The sequence below is a fragment of the Beta vulgaris genome, chromosome 6, assembly GCF_026745355.1.
Source record: "Beta vulgaris subsp. vulgaris cultivar EL10 chromosome 6, EL10.2, whole genome shotgun sequence".
In the NCBI taxonomy this organism is placed as follows: domain Eukaryota; kingdom Viridiplantae; phylum Streptophyta; class Magnoliopsida; order Caryophyllales; family Amaranthaceae; genus Beta; species Beta vulgaris.
In genome coordinates, this window is record NC_079207.1 from 5,338,466 (window position 1) to 5,365,282 (window position 26,817).

Here is a 26,817-nt window from a genome sequence, read left to right on the forward strand (position 1 = left end):
GGACGAAAATGAAGCACGGGCCATAAGATCATGTTCATGACCCGCCTATTTTCGGACCGGGACCATGTTGATCACCTCTACTTTTAATGGATTCAAGAGGTAAATAATCTGTTATTGTAGGTAACCTGTCCACGCATCTAGTTTTTTTTTTTAGTTTATATTTATATTTTTATTTTAATAGTAATTGAACTTAAAATAACTAAAAACAAAAACCCATCTACCTTTCCCATTCTATCAAACAATACACAACACAAGCAAAGGAAGACAGGTTTTAAGGAAAGTTACTTCCTTGCAACTAGACAAAGGAAAATCAATCTAAAATTGACTTTTCCTCCCGTTGGATATGTTTTCCATCCAACCAAACTCACAATGATAAATTTTAGTCTCTCTTATAACAGGTATGGCTTTATCATTAAGTCCTTGCTCCAAAATCAGATGAAACTATATGAAATTGGCCACAACACTCGGAATCTGAAATGTAAGCGTGAAAAAAGAACTACATTATGAAAATTCATTGAGAAAACTTTTCTTATAGAACTTAACTATACAGGCTTTTGTATCAATGTCGAAGAGATCAGAATCATATCAGATGTCCATCTCCAGCCTATGGTCCAAAATATTGAACACAGTCACCACTTTTCACCGAAGAGAAACAAAACAAACCAAAACAGTAGCAGGTTCCCATGACCAGTCGTGGCAGTCGATAGTGCAGTCATCAATTCCACAACTTCAACCCCAGAGTTTATAGTGCGCGAAAGCTATCTGTTTTATCGAGTCTGGCTGTACCAGAGCTTGATGATTCTCCCATTGCATCTGGAGAAGCTGTAACTGGAAATGACTCTCGCTTGAGGGTTGTTGGTATTCCAGATATCTCCTGGAAAACAGAAGCACAAAACAACTTACTTGATAAGATAAATCTACTAGTATTTTATACAGTCCAAGATTAGTGCCCACAACATAGTGTAGACACCTACATCGACATCTGATGGAACCTCAAAAACATTTGCACTGAATTGATGGTGTGATTGCTTGCTTATGAACCCTAAGGAACAGCAAATTCAGGTACGAAACCATCACCAATTTCTCCATGTCACAAAAATCTAGCTTACTTCCTTCCTTCTCACCGAAATCACTATGCAGTAAATGTAGAAAACAATTTCATAAACTTTGATCTACCTCAGAAGATGGTACTCAATTTAGCGGGCATTGATATTCATAACCCCCCCCCCCCCCCCCCCCTAAATATTTATGTATAGTTACATCAAGACAATAAAGCAGCTAATTGTATACTGATCCAAATTCTATGTTAATTTGACTATTCATATCACCTCAAATACTTGTGTCAACAACTCAAAACTCCAACAAGGGTATTTAAGATTAACATTTCTTTTTATATGATTAACAGTTCATTTGGAGCTCTCACTATGCTCATCTGGAAAATATAGTTCGGGTGTATGATGAATGCACTCTGACCTAATATGCATAGTAACCAAATTCGAATAACCACGAAACATTCATGTCTCTATCAGGATTTGGTAACATCATCATTACAAGAACTGCACAAGTTTTTAGTTTAAAATCAAAATCCAATAGGCATTGCAAAGAACTCCATTATATTCTATAGAAAGTAAACCAGAACAAGATTAAATTCAAGAAAACACATCCTTATATATCAAAGTAACCTTCTCCTCCACTGATTTCTTATAAAGTTAATACCTATCTTTAAATCTCCTCCGATTGTATACAAATTTCTATATAAGCATATTACAACGTCGAACCTTGTTAGATTCGTCTATCATGTAACTTAAGACCATCAACGTCTCATAATTTTCTTAGTTCAACAACCAATTTACAAATCACTCTAATTCAACAAGTTAGGCGAAATCATCACCTCACTTGTTAAGGTTTACAATATAGGAAAACTCATCAATATTTCTCATTCAACTTTAAAGAGTAATATATACTTCCTCGGTTCTTTTTACTTGCTACATGTTGACTTTCACGCTTGCCAACGCATAATTTCAACCATCAAATAAGTTTAATTACCGATAAATAAAAATTATAAAAAGTACATATTCAGAAAATATACATTCAGACGAATCTAACAAGATCCCACGTGAAAATGTTTTTCTTTAACTATAAATCACCCCGCATAAACTAAGTAGAGTTGGTGAATAGTGTAAAAGTCAAACCGTTGCAAATAAAAAGAAACCGAGGAAGTACAACATAATATCCCGTAAACCTTACTGAACTAGAAATCTTAACGACTTTACAGACTCCGTATTAACATAATATTCCAAATCACTAATCATTACCAAATTCAATCAATTTGGATATTATATTCAACACATAATCACGCAAATAAAAAAAACGAATTTATAGGTTGTTAATGTCTTAAATTAGAGAAATAACCTTCATAAGATGCATTCTCAAATCACAAGGACGAACACGATTTCCAATACAAGCCGCTACAAATTTGGAGTAATTGAATAAAACATCAGCTGCAGCTTGCTTTTTCTCTTCAATCTGCAAAATCAATCTAAAATGAGAAATTCGACTGGCAAAAATAAAATTGAATTGAGAGTACAATATAGGAAGAGAGTTAGGGTTTTGATTTCTGGAGAAAATCAAACAAATTGGAAGAACAAAGGATAAAAATTTAGGGGGAAGTTAAAGATTGCAATAGTAGACCTCGTAATCTTCTTTCATGTTTTTATTTTTTTCTCAGAAAATAATAACGAAGTAAAAATTGCTCCTGATTGAATTCAATATATTACCGTCAAAAAAAAAAAAATTCAATATATTAGCGGGTGTAAAAAATGAATCGCGAACGAAGATCAATATATATGCTAAGCTACAAATTGCTTTTTTCGTAGATGAATAATTAATAATGGCCTATTAGCTCAGCTGGTTAGAGCGTCGTGCTAATAACGCGAAGGTCGCAGGTTCGAGACCTGCATGGGCCATTTTTTTAACATTAATTTTTTATCTCTATTATAGAGATTGATCTCGTCAATATAAATGATCTTTGCCACACCAAAAAAAAAATATGTTTCATACTATATTGATAATATAATTTGAACCTTTTTTTTTTACTTATTTTGTTATCACGGGCACTGTTGAATAGAAAATTATCTTCTAATAGAGTAGAAATGGTATCATTTCATGGTTGGCTACGCAAATAATGTTTCAAAAAGGGAATCTAGTTTTCTTCAGTAGCCTCAAAGGCACAAAAGAATCATTTGGTTAATAATTTCACAAATCAATTTATTTCTTGTCCAACTTGACTGATCAGTAATTTAATCTTTCCATAAAGTAGGTTCAGAAATCATTACCTTATAATTATCATTGATGTTAATTTTGCTACATGAATTCATCAACTATTGTCCAACTTGACTACTAAGTTCATCTAATATGTAATATGTTCCCAAGTATTTGCCATCAAGAAAAAGTCTAACAAAATGCAACAATTAAGAGTTAGATATCAATATGGCAACAATTAAGAAGATATAAAACATTGGAGCCCTTCTTTTCTACCTTCAATTGTTGCCATATCACATTATGTGGTTGCCTAAGCAAACAATAAAGCCAATATGTAAGAAGTGAATGTCCCTGCTAAACTTGGCACAACTCATCTTAGAATGTAAAATGTCAGACCAACAGCAGCAAGAACATACTTTTACCAATCTCATAATGAAGCAAAATCAGCAATCGCCCATTGATTAGTAGCTACTTCAATGGTATCACATATATTATACGTCTACTAACAACACAAATGAAATCCAAGTCTGATTTGCAACACTTCAATGTTTAGACTAAACAAAGCCGGAATTGGAAAGCATTAAGACGTTAAGTGAACAGCCTAGAACAAAAGCCTGCAAGTTAAGATGAACTAGCAGGAGCTTTCTTTGCAGCCTCAGCTGCTGCCTTCTCTGCTTCAATCTCTGCAACAATGGCATCAATCTCAGATTCCTCAAGCTGACGCAGACCTTCTTTAGTCATCACAGCAACTTCTAAGTTCTTTCCTCCACTTTCAACCACCTGTATAAAATTTGCACAAAAATCAGCCACTAACTTGGCATAAAGAACTCCACAAACTCAAAAGGAAATACCAATACATCTACTCCAAACTTCAGGCAGATGGTACAAGTTAGGGAAGGCTGTTATGGCTGTCTAAAGAACATGTATGTCATCATGGCCAGTGTTTCAGATCTAAAACGTTCTAGGGTCAAAGAAGTACTAGGCAACATGGACTTCAGATTGAACACCATCAACTTGTCATCAGATCCTCCATACTCTAAGCCAAGACATGGTATTTTGGGAAGCTTTAACAAACAGCATTTTTATTAATAAATCCTTTTCACTATTGGGGCACAAAAATATCCGAATTTAACCAGCACAAATCAAGCAAGATTTGCACCAGTAGACGTTCATAATAAGATGGATAGTGTCACAATACACCATGACTTACTTCAAGTAATGCGCGAATAGCCAGCTTGATAGTTTCTTGCCCAGAAGTTTCTTTATAATTCTTCTCTAGAAACTCTCTTAGTGAATTAGAGTTTCTTCCAGTTGCATTAGCCTTCCAAGCTGAAAATGTGCCAGATGGATCTGTTTGGTACAGTGCTGGCACATCAGTGTATGGGTCGAATCCAACAATCAAAGTTGAAAGTCCAAATGGTCTAACACCTCCACTTTGTGTATATTTCTGTTGAAGTCCGGCAATAAAACGAGTTATATACTCGACTGTAACTGGATCCTCCAAGGTAAGCCTGTGGCTTTGACACTCAATACGTGCCCTGTTTATAAGAACACGGGCATCTGCTTTGAGTCCAGCACAGGCTAGAGCAACATGGTTGTCAAGGTTTACAATTTTTCTGACTGACCTGCAAAAGGGTAAAACACAGCGAAATAATTTTTAGATTATTAACTTTGAAGATGTTAAATCATGCCTATCTCACTCTTCTTTATAAAACAAATAGACAAAAGGAAAAGGGAAGGAGAAGAAGAAGGAGCAAAGGTCTGACATCTGATGTTGGTAAAGGTTCAGCGAGTATACAGCTCTAATTCACAGGAAAGATAACGCTTCTAAGTTCTATATTATTTGCAATTGTTTGGAATTTTTCGCCATTCACATACTCCCTTTTGACACTTTATTATGATTTCTACGTAAGGATGAACATAGTCATGTAGGTACACTCCCCTTTGACCATCTATTATAATTTATACGTAAAGAAAAAGATAGTCATTTGGGATCTTGCTAGATTCATATAGATAAATACTTTCAAAACATGAACTTTAATAATTTTTAATTAGATAATTGAAGATATCAATGGTTAATGTTATGCACCGAGAAACGTAAAATTTTAAACGGTGATACTATTAGAGATTTAGGGACTGGACGAGTTCAGAAATGATACGATCATGCAACTTAACAATAGAAAAACTCTAGTGTAGCATTTGCATCTCTTCTTCCAATCCTAGTGATATACAATCCACACATAGAAGACACCCTAAAGATGAACTATAAAAACTGCACAGCTAAGAGTCAACAAGAAAACCTAATAACACAGCCTCACCTGGTATATCAAGATTATTCCCTTGGATCACACAACAGAAGCCAACAATGCAAATTGCACAAAATATTGAGGTGAAACCAGCAATATATTCAACGAATATAACTAACTAGCTTACTAGCTAAGTAAGGTAACCCAGCAAAAACTTGAAGTCCATTCACTCGACAGCTATGGACCGAAACTCTTATTCGCTCTATATGGGAGACCCATTTAAGATCACAAGAATATAACCTGCTAGCTAACTAGCTATGTAAGCTACCCAGCAAATAAAATGAAGTCAATTCACTCGAAAGCTAAGATCGGAACTCCCTAATGACCTCAAACCCTAACAGCCAGGTTGAAAGATACAAATGTAAACCGATAGAAGCGCTAATCTGGAATCAAAGATATCACTCAATGTTATATATCATCCTAGAACAGTCCAAATTGCTCAAAAAAGGACGGAGCTTTATTTATCAATGTATAATCAACCGAATCAAATTAACCTAATTAAACTACTTCATCAACAATTTCGCATCACAAAACATTTCATAGAAGACATCCATGAACTCTGCACTTCCGAACAATACACTCACAAACATACAAAATGACAACATTTCCATCGGATTCAAAACTTATTCGATCAAATAAACTTCATCAGATTTCATGAAAAAAAATCAAAATTGTAACTAAAACCCTAAACAATTCCTTTCTAGTTTCTGCCATAAATCGAAAACCCTAATAGAAAAGTAAAGCGGAGAAAAAACGAAGAAGAAACAAAGAAAAATCCATAAGAAGAAAACCTGGAATCTTGAAGCTTAGCAGCAGATTTCTTCTCGACACCAAGAACAACGGTGTCGGTGCCACGAACTCCGACGGCGGCGTTACCTTTACGCACGGCTTCAAGTGCGTATTCTACTTGAAAGAGATGACCGTCAGGTGAAAACACTGTAATTGCTCGATCGTACCTCGCCATTTTTTATCTCTCTTCTTCTTCTTCAACAATGTATCTGTTGATTTTCTCTCTCTTCTGGGATTGAAATCGATGGAAATCAGTGAGTTTGAGAACTGAGGTGTGAGGGGGTTCGTCTTCCGGTGTTAATCAGATTGCTTTTTTTTTTTCAGAACTTGGGCAACAAGACACCCCAAAGAGAGAAAAGTGAGTCTTTTGCTTTTTCTCCCTTTTTTTTAAATAATAAGGTTTTTTTTGGACTTATTTTCAGTTCAATTAAGTGATTTCCACTCACAATTTTCATTCAGTTGAGCACAATTTAATTTAGCATAATTCAATTCAGTTCAATTCAATCTAAAAGAACATAGCCTAATTAGTTATTAGGCCCGAGCGATGTATCGGGCTATAATATTTTCATGTCAGAAGAGCATATCTAATGTTGCATAGTTTATTGGTAAGTCACGTGATCGAATCTCATATGGAGCATGTTTCTATTTTCTTTCTAATGTATGCTGACGACATAAAACGAAGAAATTAAAAGGATAGTGCCATGTGACATATAAACTTGGTTAAAAACGCTTTTTAATATATTAGTATAATAGTTATACCCGGACAATCTCATTTACTGGATGTTTATGTTTTTGAACGATAACAAAAAATTATATATTAATTACATTAAAGAAACTGAATTTTAAATTTGTGATCATTTAAGAATTTTAATCAAGAAGAAGGATCGTATGATCAGAACTTAAAATAGTTAAGGAGATTTGGAATTCAGTAGGAAGAGATGTACCGAATCTAAATTTAATATGAAAAAAATAACTCGTTTCTCACATTTAGCTTATTTTTAATTGTAATTCGAACTTAGTGGTTTTGTTGTTATGAATAGAGGTGCTTATCACACGAGCTGAGCCCTAAATGTACTAGGTTGGACTCGTTTATTGTTAAGGTCGGCTCGGCTCGGCTCGTGAACTCGACGAGCTCGATGAGTGAAGCTCGCTTGAGCTCGTGAGTTTCTCTCAAGGATCAAGCTCAGCTCATCTCGGGAGTTTGGCTCGGCAGAGCTCGATTTGAGATAAATTAAGAATAAACCAAACAACATTAAAACAAATTGAAAATTCATACTCGACATTCAAAAAAGTTGTTGACAAATCTTGTAGAATTATAGATTAAATTCAAAAAAACCAAATAAACATATTTTATTTCATATATATGCTAACCAAATAAATCACTTAGAAATATACACAAAAAATCGGCAAACTAGATCTAAAAATATACAAGAAGAAAAAAAACATGAAGTGTTCGATGTAGAAAATAGTATAAAAGGATATGTATAATAGCTTTTTGAAGTGCTTTAGCATATAATAACTTTTTAAGAGCATGTACAATGGGTGGGTTGATCTTAAATAGTTAAATGGTTTTTGAGTTTTTTTTTCTCTCTTCTTTCCTCCTTCGTACCCCTCACATCACACTAAAACTCCAACCAACTCATCTTTTTTTTCTCACAATGGTTTGATTGGTCTTACTTGGTTTTTCTATTTCTCTCTGCTACTTTTACCAAACCCCACCCCCACAATATTCTCTCTCTTCTTCTACTTGTATTTTTATATGAAAGAGATGATTTCAATTAATAAAAGCTAATTAAATTATGTTAAATTACTTACGATAAATTAAATTATGTTACAAGATAATTAGCTATCGTTAAATTAAATTAGCTAATTAGCTTACGTTAAATTAAATTACGTTAACTTGACATTATAAATTAATACATAAGATAGAAAGTTTTAAAAACATACATACATGAAATTTTAGTGAGATGTGAATTTTGTGGATGGTTTGGATTAGTTTGGAGTAATTAGGATTATTTGAATCCACAATATTGGCTTAGTATAAGTAATATAGGTAGGAGAGAGTAATTAGAAAATTAGGCTGGGAAGAAGTTTGGTAAAATATATGAAATTTGGACTCAATTTATAGATAAAAATATTTTATACGCGTTATTGTAATTCTTTTTTAAAAATAATAAGCTGACTTTTTTTATTAACATTACAAAATTTCGAATGTTGCAAATTAAAGGGAAGCGTGCTGTAGACAAAAATGCCGAGTGACGCACTACCATTGGAGAGTAATTGGTCTTGTGCACTTCATCCGAGGTGCTGTTAGTTTGGAAATCCAGACCAACCAACTCCAAGGGCCAATTGTCCCAATAGCAAAACTAAGTAAAGCTAGCTTTACTTTTTGCTCGACCAACCTAAAGCCAACCCATTGTAAAGGCTTTAAGTTATACTCCCTCCGTTCGCTTTTGTTCTTCCTATTTAGAATATTGACACTATTCACAATTGAAGAGAATTCTCTAAATTATTTTCAACATATGATAAAAAAATATAGTCATGTGGGGTCTTGTTTGATTCGTCTCAATGAGTACTTTATTAATATTTAATCATTATAATATTTACTAATACACAATGAAAGAGATTTAAGGTCAAATACGTGCATTGGTGAACGTAAAAGTCAAAATAGGAAGAACAAAAATAAAGAGAGGGAGTATTAATTTTTTTTATAAAATAATAATCGAGCATGTTCTATCACGAGCTTTTCGAACCGAGCTTGACCTAGTTTGACTTGGCTCGGATTTGGACTCGAGATTTATTTCTCCGTAAATTTAGGAAATTTCGCTTGCATTGTATTATTTGATCTACGTACCGAAACTGATAATATTCGAGATTATATAGTATTTATATACATAACGTTTATTTGTGAAAGAAGGAAGTAATACTAAGTGTAAAGCATGTACCATATGACCCAATGATCCATACAAAACAGCAATGACTAATGAGATTGCTAGTAAATACAGGTCAATGCATTATTTACATTTACATTTACATTTACATCAAATTACAACGTATCAAGCGCTACTGCATTATGCATAATAGCACACCTATTACAGTTACACAAAATGTTTGGAGTATGTACAACTTTTGCTTTCTGAAAAATGTGCTATTTAGCCAACTTCTTCTAGCATTATTTCATTGGTAAGTATGATGTAAGAACCTGTGCTAGCTAGCTATACATTAATACATATACATATACATAATTATATAAGCTAACAACATTTACAAACAATGTATTACAAAAATTAAAGGCTCAAGTCATTTTTTTGGTTAGTGAAAGAATGGTAGATACCATAAGCTTGTAGTCAATTGGCTTTGTTAAATAAGCATCCATGCCAACCTCCAAGCATTTGGCCTCATCAGATGACATTGCATGGGCTGTTAAGGCAACAATTGGAATGTGGGCACCAGTTCCTGATTCCAGTCTTCGGATCTCTTTCGTAGCTTCATAGCCATCCATCTTCGGCATCTGCATGATCACAAAGCAATGAATTGTAAGAACTAGGAGCTAATCTAGGAAATACTGAATGCAGAGGATAATCAGACCGTCAGACTCAGTCAAACCACTAACTTTTTGTGTATTTTAGCGAACTTTTTAGTAATTTTATACGACATTTTAACTAGTAAGGATCTATTTTTATTCTTAACTTTTGTCTAACAATGGTGTGACTGAGAGACTGTTTCATACAGGAATTTTGCGCAGAACAGGTATTACCTGACAATCCATTAGAATTAAGTCGAATGGAGGGAAGTTTCGGCTTAGAGTTTGAATATTACTTGCTGTCCCATCATGCAATGGAGATGTTGTACAGCATCCTTCATCATTCAGAGAGCATTTAAGAGCATTTACTGCCTGTAATCCATCTCCTACAGCCATCACTCTAGCTCCTACTTTTTCCAGCATAATTGTTGCTACCCTCTGAAGAACTGGTGTATCTTCTGCAAGAAGAATCTTAATGCCCTCTAAAGATTTCTGTTCACTTGTATTCTTTGCAAAATGCACATTCTTCCTTTCTTTAGGACTATCTTTTCCAGTGTTTTCTACCTCTCCCTGATTCTCATGCTGTTTATTACTTTCTAGAAAATCTTCATCATCAAATTCAAGTAGATAGTTGTTTGCTACTGAGAGTTGTACCATAGACGGCTTCTTCATTCTCTCTCGTTTGATCTGTAACTCATTCTGACACGTACTTCTAGAACCTGAACATCTAATATCTACTTTATCAGAATCTTCAGAGCTGGAGGCATCATAATGAATTGGATCAACCTCGAGACACTCATGCATTTCCCCTTCTGTTGTCGAAACAGAAGTGCTTTCACTCTTTTCTTGTAGTTCAAGATCCTTTTGCTTTATAACAGCTTCCAAAATCTGAATCATTTTTGATTTGTATAGAGGTTTGTTAACCATCAAAAAATGCCCTTTTCTTCTAAGCTCTTTCTTGATAGAACTAGACGTGTCATGGTTTAAAATCCATGCAAATCTAACCTTATCAGCATATCTATTCAAGCAAGTGAGCTGATCCTTCCAGATATTGGTACTCAAGTCGAGCAAACCAATATCAACGACTATGATAAACTGTGAACATTTAACATCCTTAGCAGTAAAAAGTTCTATCTTAGGTTCTATGGCGATATAACTCTCATCAGCTGGACCCTTGTCTTTGAAAATTCTTCTAAGCATTTGTGTTAGTTCATTCCAGTCTGATGCCTGCAAAGTAGAAACCCCTTTTCTATCTAGCCACTGGGACATAAGTAATCTTCCTGTGCTGCCATTTAGTGCAAGTAGTACCTACATTCAGGAATATACTTTTTAGCAAGGATCAACTATGGTTATATCATCAAACAACGAGTTAACTGTCAACAACATTTTAAAGCTCGGGGAACACGGACCATTAAGCTATGGTCAGCGAGTTGTGCTTGAATGTGCTGTCCTGAGCTATCTGAGGAAGAGCCAAGAACCAAGCATAGTTGCATCACTGTTCCAGGCTCGTTTTTCTCAACTATCTTGATGTCTCCTCCCATCTTACGAACCTGCCACAAGCTTTTATGTCAGACTATTGTCAAGCAACGCAATAGTGCAGAGTTATAAAGTTGTGCACTCACCAAGGTCCGTACAATGCAAAGGCCCAAACCAGTGCCACCGTGCCTAAAACAGGGAAAAAAACAGTCCTACATTAAAACTTTGAGCAATACAGCAAACAATGGACTTTGAGCAATGCAGCGAACAATGTCAACAGTTTGTTCTGTACTGTAGTATCTTTGAAATAATGGAATGTCAGGAGGCGCTAGGATAATCAAGTATAATGCTCACATTCTTGTAGTTGATGGGTCAGCCTGCTCAAAGCTTTCAAATACAGACTCCCATTTGCTTGGATTGATACCTAATAGAAGGACAATCATATTGGTTATCAAAAGACAGTCATATGTATTGAACTTTGTAAACTCACGAGTAGGTCAGTAGGTTCACACCGCAGCCAGTGTCATCAACTTCAAACCAAAGTTTCACATTGTTTTCCATCCGGCAAGTTTTCTTCATGAAAGGTCCCTGTTGCTTTCCTGTGTGAATGCAAGTATCATTTTTTTCGCACCATCCTCTTAATATTATGTAGCCAGCTGCAAGGATGAAAAAAAGACTAGGTTTAGCTGCGGATTGTTTTAAAAGGTGAATTGCTAGATTAGTAATTTAGAAGCACTCTCTTCCTTTCTTGTTATGACTCCATTATACTTCAACTTTGACAATTTTTTCAACATGGAAGGGATTTCCCTTTGCTTAAGACATAAAAGGCTATAAATTCCATCATGCAACAATATTATCCTGTCATAAGTTCTGTATAAAACTGAGCAACTCCGGCAATTACATGTTGTGAATTTGATCGAATTGCTAATAAGATTTGCAAATATCTGCACAACTCGGGCAGAATCTCCTTGGAGCAACTTAGGCATGTCATCTGCATAGACAAAAGGTTGGTTATCGAAGTATCCTATATATAAAATTCAGGGTGCGCTATACATTTTCCTTTAATTGCTTTGACTGTGATGAGATGACTGATTTATCGTACATTCATACCTGAGAGATCTAAAAGAGTTTCTACATGGTGGTTGATGCACTGAACTGAAAACATATCGATAAGTCCTTCAAGTTCTCTGCCCAAATTAAATTCTGCTTTCTCCAGCACCAGTTTACCAGCTTCAACCTGTTAATATTTCAAATTGCAGTCACATGAGAATAAGGCTCAATTATCCTACTTATATCTTGAACAAACATAAGAAATTCATTCTGAAATCTTCAAGACATCTAGGTAATTTACCTTACTGAGGTCCAAAATATTGTTCAGAAGACGGAGAAGTGCATTTGAACATTTCCGAATCTGAGTAACAGTTGCATATTGCTCATTTGTGAGACAATCATCAGAAATTAAAATATCCAGCAACCCAATCACTGCAGCCATAGGTGTTCGCAGTTCATGGCTGTTCATATGCAGAACCAAAGTTTATATTCCAGAATTTTCAAAAGGGACTCAAACTTACATTAAACTAACAAGTTTTCATAACAAGTAATAATACTTGCCTCATGTTTGCTAGAAACTGGCTTTTGTAATTGCTTGATGCTTCAGCACGTCTCCTTGCATCAAGTTGGTTTATCAATTCTGCTCTTAGTTTCATTTCCTTCGATACTCCATTAGTCAAAATCAATATGCAAACGCACCCAATGACCAAAATACAAAGAGAAGCACATATAAGTATCACCAATGTTTTAAAAGCTCTCTGATCCACCTTCCCCATTATATATTCCCTAGGAATAAGAATGACACCCACCTGCATATACCAGTTTATGGTGTAATCCAATCAGACAATGCTAAAATTGATACTCAGAGGGTGCACTCTCTTCACCTTTAAACAATATGTTCTAGAAATATAATTTCAGATAAAATCTAATAGGTCATTAAATAGGCTCTAATTAGTTAAAATACTACAGGTGAAGAGTACGCAACCATAGTCTCAATAGTTACTGAGATCTTACCATAGGAAGCCGTTTCAGATTTAAAAAGAATGAATCAATGTAATATTTCTTTCCTCCAAGCTTAATATCCTCTACATGAACTCCATAAGTCGGAGGAAATTTGTTTGAATACTCTCGCTGTAACCACTTAGCGCCCTGCTGTATGACATCATCCTCTGATTCAACTGCCATTTTAAGTTTGGGGCCTTCTGTGGAATTTTTCAAGAGAGGGGCATTAGTGGAAGTGGCAAGCAAATACCCGTCTTGAGAGGTAAGGTATATATGACCACTATGCGCCTGTACAAGCTCTTTCATCAACTGTCCGACACTATACAATGCTGTTGTAACACCTACAACAGCAACTATACTCTCGTTGGAAGGGTCCCAGACAGGCAGTGCAGCAGAAAGCAGAGGAGAACTTGTATACTTGCTTACTGACACATGCCATGAAGCAACTCCATCAGGTACTTGCGAAGGACCAGCAATGTTTATCATATCATCAGGAGGAATTTCCTTTTGCTTTCCTATCTTCTCGCCACTGACAGGATCGAGTGGCTCATGGTACCAGGTTGCAGATAGGTTGCCTTTTATTGACTGATCATTCCATTTCTGATGCGAAGATACCTTGCTCATTTCATAGGAGGCTGCACTTATTGAGTAATTTGCAAGATCAGAGTAAATGTAAAAAGTGTTGTTGCTTCTATGATCTCTATGAAAAGCTTGGACAAAACCATTTCTATAGTTTATTGTCATTGAATTTAGAGCTTTATGACTTGCAAATAGTGACCACAGCACATCCTTCATCATTTGGTAGAGCTGCAGTTTACAAGTTATAAATTCCTTAACATTAGTAAGAACAAATGAGAAAATCTTTACTGTTAGTACTTTGTAAAACTAAAAGCAGATATATAAAAACCAGAAAAAGAGGGCTTTCAGATTTTTGTTGTCATATTTCATAATAATCATGATCAGTATAAGCATCAACTAAACTTAAGTTCATTGTTCAACTTATATCACATGACTTTCAAAATCATAAAACCAAAAACTCGAAACTAATAGTGGAGCACCAACCTCAACTTGATTTTCTTGAGTTACTGGCAGGGTGCTGAACTTTTTGATGATATACTCTGAAAGATTAACTTGGGCTGTTGTCACCTCAACAGTAGAGTTAACAATATTCCACATTCGTAGCAACGGACGTTGTAAGAGCTCAAAACGAAGCCCAGATGCTAGATTATCCAATGATTTTGTAGTATAGACACGCGTAAAATGCCATGTCAGTATAGTTAACATCCCTATCAAAATTGCCAAAAGAGCCTGCAAGTAACCAATGTCATAAAAGAAAACACTTTAAATAGAAACAGTCAATGAAGGCCTAGTTTTTCACATACATACCATTATAGCAAGGCGGACAACAAACACACTGTAGTATGATGATAAGCAATCAGAGCTTGCATATTGAAACTCCTCCTCAACATCGCCTCGAATTCGCCTTCTAAGTCTTAAAGTCGGGGTCCTTGTGCAACTACAAGTGCTACCAAAACTAAAGAATCTATTGAATAATCCCTTCGTTGTAAAAGATCTAGTTGGTGTTCTAGGTGATGATGATCCTGATGATGTACTATCTGAATTTTCTGCCATTATAATTCTCAAGTCTTGTAATTCTGCAAGCTAATACACTGAAGAATATACTCAGGTCAGGTGAGAACTTGGGGAGTTGGGTTGTTCTGCTGTTAGTATAAGAATTTCTTATTCTGTTTTATCTACTGGGAAGTGACATGATATCCTTTGTTGCTTCTGCAGTGGAGAGCAAGAGTGGTGTAGATTGGTGGTGACTGTCTTACTCCTCATCCACAATCACACTCTCCAATCAAGATTTCCTTCCAATATACTAATACAATATGACCATTGCATCATACTGATCAATCTACTCGTAATAACATAAAGAACTCAGAGTTGGTGTCCTATACGACTGTCTGACACAGTTAAACCACTATCGCTGTTTTACATATTTTTTCTTGACTTTTTAGTAATAACTTTTCAACTTCCAAAGATCATTTTTATATAATTTTTTTTTACTAAACTAAGAAATTATCTAAGACTTGAGACCGTCTATATAATAATTTGCGAGTAGGATATTGTAAGATAAAAAAGTTCAGATCAAGATAACAATATATTAGTGGCTATCAAACTTTGTGCTAAAATAGAGATTAAACCTCCAGATAAGGACTGGTTTTACATTCTTAAAACAGCTAAAGATACTATATATATCAAAATATTTCCCGAAGTTGAAACAACAAATAATGCACTATTTTTTACTACAGTTATCTGCCTTTTGGTTATATAGAGAGGGACATTTCTAGAAGTTTTTGGCTTGTCTAGGGGTAAAATGGGTATTTAAAACCAAAAATGAGGAATTTATTGTATACTTTTCTCTGTACTAGGTGCCCACTAATATTTCTTAATTGCTGTCAAGTACAAAGCTAATGGGTGTGCTTTTTATTCTAATCTATGTTATGAACTTAAAAGAAACTAGCTTTAGAAAACTGGACAAGTAAAATTTAGGTACATGATCATCACTCATAAGACCTTTTCTGAGTTCAGTATAGAGTGAAAAAGAGTTTTACTTGGTGTCCGATTGTTGAGTCTCCATACTTTTGTCCATACTCACGTCTTTTCAGATTGGTAAAAAAATAAACACAAGAAATTGTTAACCAAGACCCTTCCAATTATTAGTACTAATTGGCAATTGGTGCTCATATAGTATCGTTTTTAGTACTAATTGGAAGAGACATGAATACAAATAACTCAATTACTTCCTCCGTCCTCTATTAGTTTACTCGTATTTTTTTTTAAGAGTGTCCCTTATTAGTTTACCTCTTTCTTTTTTTGCTGTTTTTGGAATGGGACCACACATTTTTCATCCACATACATTCAACTTTAAAATAAAATAATAGTTTCTCTTTCTTTCTATGATCCACAACATTATTTCTCCTAAAACTATATGCAAAAGAAAGAGGTAAACTAATAGAAGACGAAAGGAGTATATGTCAAAGTTTTCTAGAAGAGTCGGACTATTGGACACCAGCACTTTCTATAGTAAAAATACATCCTATGAAAGAACACAAAGGTAGGACAGAAGGTGATCACATCCATGCTTTTTGGGAGGAGTATAAGTTTAAGACAAGTGGGGCGGCTTATGGAAATAGACAAGGAAAAGGCATATAATAAATGTATGTAATATAACATAAAGCTCAGTTAGTAACTTAGTATGTCATGCTTCATTATCTATGCAATGACAAATCCAGTGAACACCACCTCAGTAAACCATCTAACCGTGTGATATGACTACTTCTCATGTTATCTCATCAAGCGCCTGATTAACTTTTTATTCCTTAATTATATAATTATGAATATGAGTTCTCATATGTGCACTACACTATTAGTTGATGGGTGATATAGTCATATAGATAACTATTTAGCATAAACAAGGTTACTATTAATGGACATATATAATTTATGGATAAGATTTACTGACAATGACAAGTAATCAAGTAGAATATAGTGACTGATAACGCATTTATATGGTTACAGATAAAATATACAGATAAGGACATATAAGGTTATTGATAATGCATATATGAGGTTATTTATAATGTCACACCATTGTTTGAATACATGGTGTATCACACGGAAAAAGTCCTAAACTACAAAAGATAGTTTACTACCAAGGATATCTTGACCTAGTGGTTAAGATTGAGGTGCTGTGAACGATAGGTCACAGGTTCAAATCCCCCCTTCCCCTTCTTTGTACTTTGTACCGCCTTTGTGACTCATATGGATAAAAAATAACAAAAGATAGTTTATTTATAAAGCTTCCTAGATGGGAATACAATAGATCTTCACAATATTCCATTGTTATTAGCACACAATAAAGAGTCAACCAATCTTCAATAATAAGATTATATTCCTCGTATATGAACATTATCTTCTCAATACTTCATTTATATATTCCATGAACCAGCTTCTTGCACTATATAGTAAGTACTTCAACTTCAACAAATCATTCAATATTCCTTTATAACTAAATCAACATGAACAAAGTGACAGCATATTCTTTTTCAAATCAAGCTTATAAGCATATCAAAGACGGAGCGAGAGGAGTCTTACTATCTCAACACTTCATAATTAAGGATACGACATGATTTCATTATAAAAAGATTTTTATACTCCAATATAGTAAAGTCATATTTGGAAATTTAATCATAAAATTGTAACTAACATAGAAAAAGGGAGAGCTTTTCCTACACAGCCTAATAAAATTGATCTTATTTGTATTCAAAGCTAGGTGATGATCTGGTTATGCACTTGGAATATAGAAAAGAATGGCTATTGGGTGGTTCAGAAAAGAGAGTAAAGGTAAGTTATAGCTAGTGGTGCAGAGACAAGAAACAGAATGCATAATTTTTAATAGGCAAAATTATGTACAAGTAAAACTGATAGATAAGATAACACGGAGATTTAATACTCCTATGCTTTAGAGTTTTAGATGTATTAATACTACTCCCTCGGTCCCTCCGTTTCTTTTTAATTTACTCATTTCATTTTGGGGAAAAATTAAGGAGGAATCACAAAAGTATGAGAGAGAAACTGAAGAGTGAAAGAGAAGAACAAAAGAGTGGGTTAAAATATTAAAAAGTGAATGATATGGGTGGAAAAAGGGGAGAAAGTAAATGTGATATGTTATCAAAAATAGAAAAAGCAACAATGAGCGAATTAAAAAGAAACGGACTAAAAAGGAAGTATGTAGATTAAAAAGAAACGGAGGGACTATGGAGTAATACATAAACTCAAATTGCATCCTGGACGCTAACAAATGACGTGCCTGTAATGGGGATTCAAGGGTGGCCTTGGTGTAGAACTGTATACTACTCCCTCCGTCCCAAAATATAGTTTCCATTTCCATTTCCATTTTGAGTGTCCCAAAATATAGTTCTCATTTCCATATTTAGTTCCACATTTTTCCGTAATTTGCCCAGAAAAATCGTGTCCCATCATTTATTTGCTTCTTGAATTTTGTTTTTTCCTTTGTTTATTCAACCAAAATATTACAATTAATGCTCTTTCACCAATTATCTCCATTCTCTCTCCTAAAATCATCTTTTCTCATACAACATTTATTTAAATAAACAAAAAATCTTTACTATCCCAACTTGCATAAATTACCGTGAAAAAAGAGAAATAGAAACTATATTTTGGAACGAAGGGAATATATAATATTATAAGTATATTCGTTTTCGATGGGTGTATGAAGATTACTAGTTAATGAACCCCTTACAATAATCTTCTGGTTTCGGCTAGTAAGTTAACAAAGAAAGATCGTTTTCATAGAAGCTAATAGTTTAAGTAGTTTGATATTATATTTTTATGTAAAAACAACTAACTTCGTTAGCAAAATTTCGTGAAAGTAATATTTAAAACTTGAGACTAGTTCTAATACCTAAAGAGTATATAAAACTATAATAGATTGAACAAGTAGATATTAATAGAGTATAGATCTATTCTTCGAGCCTCAAGTCCTCAACCATAGCTTAAGTTTTTGGTTGAGTTAGTCCTTTGACATGGTATCAAGAGCAGCATGACAAAAAAGTCACGGGTTCGATTCTCATCCACCCCTCCTTTCTCAGTAGAAAATTTAGCGCAAGGTATGAGGGAGACATGTGCTACATCCAAATTTCAAGCCCAAAAGGCTATTGCGTGAGGGGGCGTGATACGGTACAAATCTATTCTTGGGATCTCAACCATTAAACTTAAGCTTTTGATTGAGTTAATTTTCTGGCAAATATAATAAAAAACGAAACATGAAACTATGAGTGTGATGTGCACCTTCACCATATAGATTAGGATCTTAATTACAGGTCAAATCATACCTACATCTATTATGGTATCTTTATGAACAAAAATAAAATGGAAGATGTCATTTCTTAAACCAATATCTGGGTGCAGCTAAGCAGTTGGTCAGTAGGTGTCCACAATTGAGCAGCTAGCTGGGTGCAGCTGTTGTTCTTTGTCAAAGAAATTAAGATTGTCCAATCAACTAGGAAAAATATGCAAAGATAAAATTTTCTTGGTTTCTACCAAACATAACATTTAAAGTGCGTAATTGGATCCATAAACCTATCAAACTACAGGAACATATAAAATTTAAGTGTTCTCATCTTATCCCCATGCTTCATGTTAGTGGGTGGCATTTAATATGTCTAATTATGACAGTATGAGTAGAGCTGCTTGTATCTGAGTCGAGAAATGATAAAGTGCTCACAGTGAACGCCTGAACGGACAGTTTGTCCACTCGCAGAAATAAAAAAGGGTTGATTTAACAATAACAAGTGTATCAAACACAAAAATAGGAATTGATTTATTAATATTAGTATCTTGAACGTATAATAAGGGTTTTTATAGATAATCAATTGTACTTTTGGGGGGAAAAACTGAATTAGATACACAAATGCAACTGAATTTTTACTTATTGGCAGAGATCACATGTTTACTTTTTGACGAAAAAATATTTTTTTTATTTTTATTTGATTATAGATTTTCTTTACATAAAAAGGGCAACTTTTTGAAGGAAAAAAAGAGTGGACACAATGCCCACTTATTATGAGCGTTTTACCCTTCTCTAGGTGAGTTTGGAGGCCAGACTACCCTATCCTTAAGAGTCAATACCTAACAAAAGTCACAAAAGGATTTGCCTGTAAACAATAAATACAGCATACTTCCTCTTTCAATAAAAGTTGATATACTCCATCCGTTTCTTTTTAAACTACACATTGTTATTTTTTTTATTCTTGGTAATATATCCCATCTACTTTCTCTTTTTTTTTCTACCCATAACATCCACTTTTTAATATTTTAATCTACTTTTTAATTTTTCAATTTATCTCTCATAATTTTATACTTCATCATTGATTCTCCCCCAAAATGAAGTTTACTAGACTAAAAAAGAAACGGAGGGAGTATTGCTCAAAAGCCTTAGTACAACCATCTCATAACACCTCCCTGAGAATTGAACCCCCATCACCCAGGATCCTAAGCAACAAACATTGCTCCATCTCGTCATGGTTAAAATTTGATGTAAATATAAATTACCTCAGTTGTCGATGTAAATGCGGCCAAAGAATCTTCGATACCTAGTGAACCCTTGGTTGCCAAGGCATGATCCTCAATGTACACTGCTCTGTCTTCCCTTGTTTTCAGATTCATCAAAAATGATCAATTTTTATGTAACTCAAGCTTGAAACTATAACTTTTTTTAGACAAGTTACATACAAGATTCTACAACACTTGGGTAAAGGGATAAAAACTTCAGAAAGGAGTAAAGAACTATTTTTTTTTTCTTTGGTAAACAAAGCCGTTCATTCCTTAAACAATAATGTTAAAAATATTACATTCCGATAAGAGTTGTTCAAAACAATAACTAGGGAAATGGGAAAAATCCTAGTTACAGCAAAGAACTCATATTATTGATACAGAAAGAGGCCAATATTATGTACCTCTTAGCAAAATAGGAAGCAGAACTAGTGATCTGCCTTGACAGAATACCTTAAACGATATTAATTAGTAACTGAAATTATAATTACATTGATTACTAGCAAGCACCAGTTTCTAGGTGTATTTCTGTTATACAGCAGATCGATCGAATATTAAATATAAAAAATATTACAAGAACAAACAAGTTCATAGAGAATACAGAGCTTCAAGATTGAAGGATTACATGTCAGATAACTTAAGAAATAGGCTCCCAGGCATAGCAGATTAGCAGTAGTTATTTCGAGCTCTTTTTAGCTTTGTGTTCTCGAGCAGCTTCTTTAACAGCAGTTTTCGCAAGCGTGGTCGGTTTAAGGACACTCTTAGGATTCAAAGCTTTCCGGATCTTGAACACAGTCCAAGCAGTACCAATTGCATGCCCTGCTGCACCGAGCCCTTCATTTGTTGCCTTACCAGCCTCATCCCCGTATCTGCATTCAACACAAAAGGCAACATAGTATTAGATAAAAATGTACTTACAAGTAGTTTTCTCCCAATTATATAAACTAAAAGCGAAACAACAAAGTCGCTCATGGTTTGCCGGAGTCCAGAGAGTCAGAACCATTTCTAGAAAGTATGTCATTCTCCTACGACCGGTTTGGAAGGCAGTCAATAGTAATACGTGTTCACCTCCAAACATCTCTTTTCTTCACACGATCTCATTGGTTGTCCATAACCACTTTAGAAGGTATAATTAAGTGATGATGGAAATTCATGATAAAAACACATTGTTGGGGATGGAATATTACCATAAATATCCCATGAGATTTTCTTCCAAATTACACTGAAATAATTTCATTACGGCAATTTTAAACCATCTACCAGACAGAAGAGTCCAAAGACGCTAAGCCACATCAAAAACTAAAGCAACAGTTATTTACCTATCTCATTACTTCAGTATTTTCGGTAGGAAAGAGATGATGGAGGAAGGGGGTGCATAGAATGGGTCTAGATATGGATTTTCACCTATAACACCGATGTACATGTATTTTCAGTGACTCCCTTTCTTAGTCTTGATCCAACTCAACCACCTATACTTTCAAGTTTCAATCCTTATCTCCTGCAGACTGAACCAATTTAAGTCTGTCGGAAGCAGATTTAATCAGTGAAGATGCCTCAACTGGATAAATATAACTAGTCATTAGGTGCCACTAATATAACAAAGCGTGTGTATTTCACTTAAACATTAACCATATCAGATCAAGCAACTAGCCTTCTCTAGTCCTCTACAAAGTTCATAAACTTTCCGAGTTATTCTCCAGATAAGAATACCCTGCCACTCATAGCCTGCATCCTTCACAGGCAACTGGGGTGTCCATCAAATTTTTAAAGAATATATGACTATGTGAGTCCTCAGAGGCTCTGGAAATATATGAAGCTCAAGTCATACTAAAAAGGCAGAAAACCAGGGATAGACAAAGAATTCCTCTCCAGAAAGAGACGAACAGCTGAATATGTTGTTGGGAAACGAGTAACAGATAAAGTACAATAACGGGAAGAAATATAAAGTACGAAAAAAATCTAAAAACAACACACAATAATTTTACGTGGAAACCCTCTTAAACTAGGGAAAAACCACGGTCCCGATGTCCACGGACAAAACTTCACTATATTATTTTTGGGAGTACAAAGGTTACCACTACAACTACAATATTAGAAATATGTGTTTAGGACAAAGTTCTACTTAGTACCCTTCACAACAGTACTACTACTAACTAAGCCTAAACACCCTCCCACTAATATTGTGTTTGCCTCACACCAATTACTCCCTCTCACTCTTTGTGTTTGTGTATTCTTCACACTCTAATACACTCACCCTCTTTTATTTTCTTTTCTACTTGTGCTACTCAGCTCTCACGACATTGCTCATTATATAGAGCACTTCATGGCTCTTTCTTCAAGCCACAATTAATGACATTGTAGCAAATGTCAAACTTCATGTAGGATGATTCATAAAGTCCTCTGCCATCTTTCTCTTTTCTCCCCTAGAGCCTCCAAGCTACATCTAGCTTGCTCTAAAAAGACAAAAGTAAAATCTCCTTATTTATGCAGAAAGATCTATTGCATACTCTACTACTCTAGCCATTAATAGCTAGCTCACTTAAGTCAAACAAGATTAAAGGTTCTCATAGAACCAAATACCACGGCAAACCTTTTTTTTTTAACTTAATAATAATACTACTAATAATTAATGATTTGGGGAGATTAACCCAACATATGTTGCCTTCTACTATTACTGATTAGAAACAGGAAAGAAAAAGAAGTGAAAAGCATACTTGTGTGTCACCAGTCCAGTAGTCACAGTAGATGTTGTTGACATAACGTTTTTTCCAGCTACTTCAACAGCGTCACAGATTCTATCTGTTAGCAAAAGAAACTATTCATTAGAAAAGATATACACGAGCTCACACCTTACCTAAATATAAAAGCGAGCCCAAACTAGCAACATATAAGGTTATCTTAAGATTAACACAAAACGAACATGGCAAGTTTTCTGAAGAAATGGTTGCAGTGAAAGCTTATGTCCTTGTCCCAAAAAATTGTAAAATAAAAAAGAGATGAAACAATAAAGATGAAAGGAGTAAATTTCAGATGATACAATGACCTAAGTGAATCGTTTTTTCAACTTCACTTTTCAGAAGAACCAGACATAAGAAACAGCTATTCACAGCATTGAATGATCTCAAAAATCGTATCTAAAGATTGCCTTCAAGTGTCATAATCATCTGGTTAAGTGGAAAGAATTATCATGATTTTTGTGCATGGAAACTGGAAGGGTATGATGCATGCATATTGGTATACAATCTATACATGTCCCATAATAGTAATAGAATATCTTTTTGGGAGATCATGTCAAATTTTCAGTTTCAAATTTCATCCATTCTATTTAATGATCATCAGGAGTCTGCATACACTGGCTACTTTGTAAAGAAAGAACACAAGGACAAATTATTTGTACCACATAAATTTTCAACACTTAAACTCAATGCACCTGATCATTTAGTATCAAAACATCTAGAATACAGCTTACGCCGTCACATGCATTTCAGTCAGCAAGAAATCTAAAGAGCTAACTTTATATTTCCTCAAAGTCAGCCACATAAATGGAAACATTTTATGCAAATTAAATAAAAAAGGTAAGAGAACATACTAAATCCATCCAAAGAAGCCAAAATCATTTCTCCAGGCAACAGGCTAAAGAATTTCTTTCCAGCTTTTGAGTTTGCAACTGAACTTGTGAAAAAACCAGAAACTCTCACAACCCCAGACAGCACTCCAGTTGCCACCTGCTTGGTCATTTTTGTCATCCTCTTCACCCTGTGGAGACAAGGAAAGCATATTCAACGGCTAAGTTAGAATTAATGTACTAAAGCTGATAAATAGATATCAGCAACATTCAGCATACTGAGTGTAGAATAACAAAGAGAGGGACGGTGCCAAGAAAACAAATTGCACTTCTACCTCCATTTCATGATCATAACACTAGACAACAGACATGACTGATGCCAGAAACTACTATTATTATCATATTAACATAATGTTTTACTTTCCTTCGGCCTATGTTTGGTTAAAAGGAAAGTCCTTTTACAGCAAACTAGTTTCACATTTACCCCTATTTGGTTTATATAGTATTCTTAGGTTGAACATATTTATTCCAAAATAATGGTAAGATTTTACTTAGTTAGAGTCTTAATACCATATAGATATAATCCTCCTCATATTCTACCTTCCTCCTTTCAAACCCTCCCCTCCATCTCCTTTTTTAGCAAGGAATCAAACAAAGAAAAATGAGATTTAAAGTTAATTTCCATTGAAATATGATTCCCCAAGAAAATCAAATACAGTTCAGTATGTTTTTTATTTGGTCTAAACCAAACACAATACAGAAAAGTGTTTCCTCTAGACCACATACAGACCTAATTCAATTTTATCATTGATCTATACTCTATAGTGCAAGAGCAGAAGTGCAGACATACAAATGCGCCCTAATTACAGCATCCTTGATAAAAAAGAGCAATACTCCATTTGTTTTCTAGATAACTAGTTTACATTATTAAGTAGAGGTCTAACATAAGCAATTTATCAATATCTAATCTTGTACTAAAGTAAAGAAAAAATAAATGACCATCAATATACCAATCCAATTCCAAGTGAAAACAAATCACATGACATGAATTGAACTGAGAAAAAAACGCACATTAAGTAGAAGCAAATAAAACAGCTGCCAACAAAAATCATAAAGTATGGAGTACTCTATATTATAGAACAATATATAGTCCAATTCAAAAAAAACATTATATAAAGCTAAAGATAGACAAAATATAAGTATAAAAAGCAAAAATTTAACATTTCAAACCTTTTAATCCTCTTCATAGTATTCTTATCAATCTCCTTCTTCTCACAAGGGTCAAGCCTCTTCTTTAAAACCTCATGCCCCCACTTCAGCCGATCAACGGTCACATCCCCACACCATAAAATCCCCTTAATCAAATGCCCTGACCCTGTGGCAATAAACTTCGCCGCAGTCCCACTATACTCCTCCACATTCGGCGCCAATGTGGTCCAATACGCTCCACAACTCCTCTCCATTGCCACTCTTTTATTCTCATCCGACTTCAATTCCTCCGGCGAAATCTCACCAGCAACACCCACCCCTGCCAACTCTCCCCTACTCTTCTCTGAAACGCTCTGCACGGAAAAATTCCCAGAGGTTTGAAAAATCCCATCTAGTTCCTTCAACAAAACTTCCTGACCCTTAGAAGCAAAGCTCAATCCATAGTTCAAAACATCGCCGCCTTCTTTCGAGTTCGAATCCGAGAACGAAAAGAAATAATGTGAATCATCAACTTTAACAATCGCCTCCTCCTTGATCAACGGCCATTGTACCTCATCAGAAACGCAAGCAAAGATTGCAACGATATTTGGACCTTGACGAATACGGCGAATCGAGAAATTCCCAATTGCGAGCTCAACGCTGTAATTTTTATCAATAAGATGAACAATTGCACCAGGAATGGTGATTAGGGTTTCTTCAACGGGTTCAGGTTCAAGTTCAGGAGGAGCAGAAGGAGTTCCCGGAGTAGAATTAGGGTTAGGGTTTCGATAATCGTCGGGAAAGAGGTTTTCGACCATGTCTGGCATATGAATTGAAGGATAAAGAGAAGCAGAAGAAGGTTGAGAATTAGAATTAGAATTAGAATTAGGGTTAGGGTTATTAGAATAAAAAGGGGAAGAATAACTAGGGTTAGATTGATCGATGTCAGGGTATAATGATGGTCGTCGATTGGGAAGTTCTTGAGACGCCATTGTTGTGAAGAAGAAGAGAGAGAGAGATAAAAATTGTGGGATTTTTAATTTAAAGGAAGAAGAAGAAATCTTAATGGCGAAGTTGCAGAGGAGAGAGAAAATGAGTTGACGTGGGGAGTCCGCGTAGATTGGAGAGAGACAGTTTTTAATTTCTTGTTGGGCTCCCTGGAACTCCCGCGCTCTTACCGGTCAATCTTGTTAGTTACGTTAACTCCTTTGGACTGCATATAATAAGTTAGGGCCGTGTCGCATTCGATATAAAACAACTGAATCGAACTGGTTGCAATTGAATTGAACTGAAATTGAACTGGATTGAACTGAACTGAACTGAGCTGAAATGAATTAAATTATAACTAAAAGAAATGATAGTTGGAGCTTAAATGAATTGAACTGAACTGAGATGATTGCAACTAAATTGAACAACTGAAGTAAGCTGATTGCAACTGAACTAACTGAAAATAAGTTGGGAAGAACAAGTCCTAAAAATGAAAAAATAAATAAATTAATTGATCGTGTATTGCATTG

At 34.8% G+C, this 26,817-nt stretch overlaps 4 protein-coding genes and 1 non-coding gene across 6 annotated transcripts; 1 reads left to right on the forward strand and 4 right to left on the reverse strand.

Moving 5' to 3' along the window:
• Nucleotides 1-472: 472 nt before the first annotated feature.
• LOC104895174 (hypothetical protein) lies at nt 473-2,789 on the reverse strand. The gene is made up of 3 exons (XM_010681605.4): nt 2,692-2,789; nt 2,413-2,526; nt 473-874 (listed from the first exon to the last, which is right to left on the reverse strand). Exons 1-3 carry the CDS (start codon nt 2,707-2,709, stop codon nt 743-745), a joined length of 264 nt encoding a protein of 87 aa, XP_010679907.1. The 5' UTR covers nt 2,710-2,789; the 3' UTR covers nt 473-742.
• Nucleotides 2,790-2,892: 103 nt separating this feature from the next.
• Nucleotides 2,893-2,966, forward strand: TRNAI-AAU (transfer RNA isoleucine (anticodon AAU)). Its single transcript has one exon. It is a non-coding gene; the product is annotated as a tRNA-Ile (tRNA).
• Nucleotides 2,967-3,664: 698 nt separating this feature from the next.
• LOC104895175 (proteasome subunit alpha type-7) lies at nt 3,665-6,713 on the reverse strand. The gene is made up of 3 exons (XM_010681606.4): nt 6,359-6,713; nt 4,472-4,886; nt 3,665-4,041 (listed from the first exon to the last, which is right to left on the reverse strand). Exons 1-3 carry the CDS (start codon nt 6,529-6,531, stop codon nt 3,883-3,885), a joined length of 747 nt encoding a protein of 248 aa, XP_010679908.1. The 5' UTR covers nt 6,532-6,713; the 3' UTR covers nt 3,665-3,882.
• Nucleotides 6,714-9,358: 2,645 nt separating this feature from the next.
• On the reverse strand, nt 9,359-15,091 carry LOC104895176 (histidine kinase 1). Its single transcript, XM_010681607.3, has 13 exons — nt 14,794-15,091; nt 14,470-14,715; nt 13,420-14,214; nt 12,967-13,214; nt 12,707-12,866; nt 12,466-12,592; nt 12,257-12,346; nt 11,868-12,011; nt 11,710-11,779; nt 11,502-11,544; nt 11,289-11,429; nt 10,114-11,187; nt 9,359-9,867 (listed from the first exon to the last, which is right to left on the reverse strand). The coding sequence occupies exons 1-13, from the start codon at nt 15,037-15,039 to the stop codon at nt 9,652-9,654; spliced, it is 3,600 nt and encodes a 1,199-aa protein (XP_010679909.1). The 5' UTR covers nt 15,040-15,091; the 3' UTR covers nt 9,359-9,651.
• A 5,924-nt stretch (nt 15,092-21,015) lies between these two features.
• On the reverse strand, nt 21,016-26,449 carry LOC104895177 (hypothetical protein). 2 transcript variants are annotated; one of them, XM_010681608.4, is made up of 4 exons: nt 25,343-26,443; nt 24,137-24,303; nt 23,262-23,346; nt 21,016-21,416 (listed from the first exon to the last, which is right to left on the reverse strand). In XM_010681608.4, the coding sequence occupies exons 1-4, from the start codon at nt 26,290-26,292 to the stop codon at nt 21,224-21,226; spliced, it is 1,395 nt and encodes a 464-aa protein (XP_010679910.2). In that variant the 5' UTR covers nt 26,293-26,443; the 3' UTR covers nt 21,016-21,223. The 2 variants fall into 2 exon arrangements, with proteins under 2 accessions (XP_010679910.2, XP_057251715.1); XM_057395732.1 differs by lacking the exon at nt 21,016-21,416 and adding an exon at nt 21,449-22,437 and having other exon boundaries at nt 23,201-23,346; nt 25,343-26,449.
• Nucleotides 26,450-26,817: the final 368 nt, after the last annotated feature.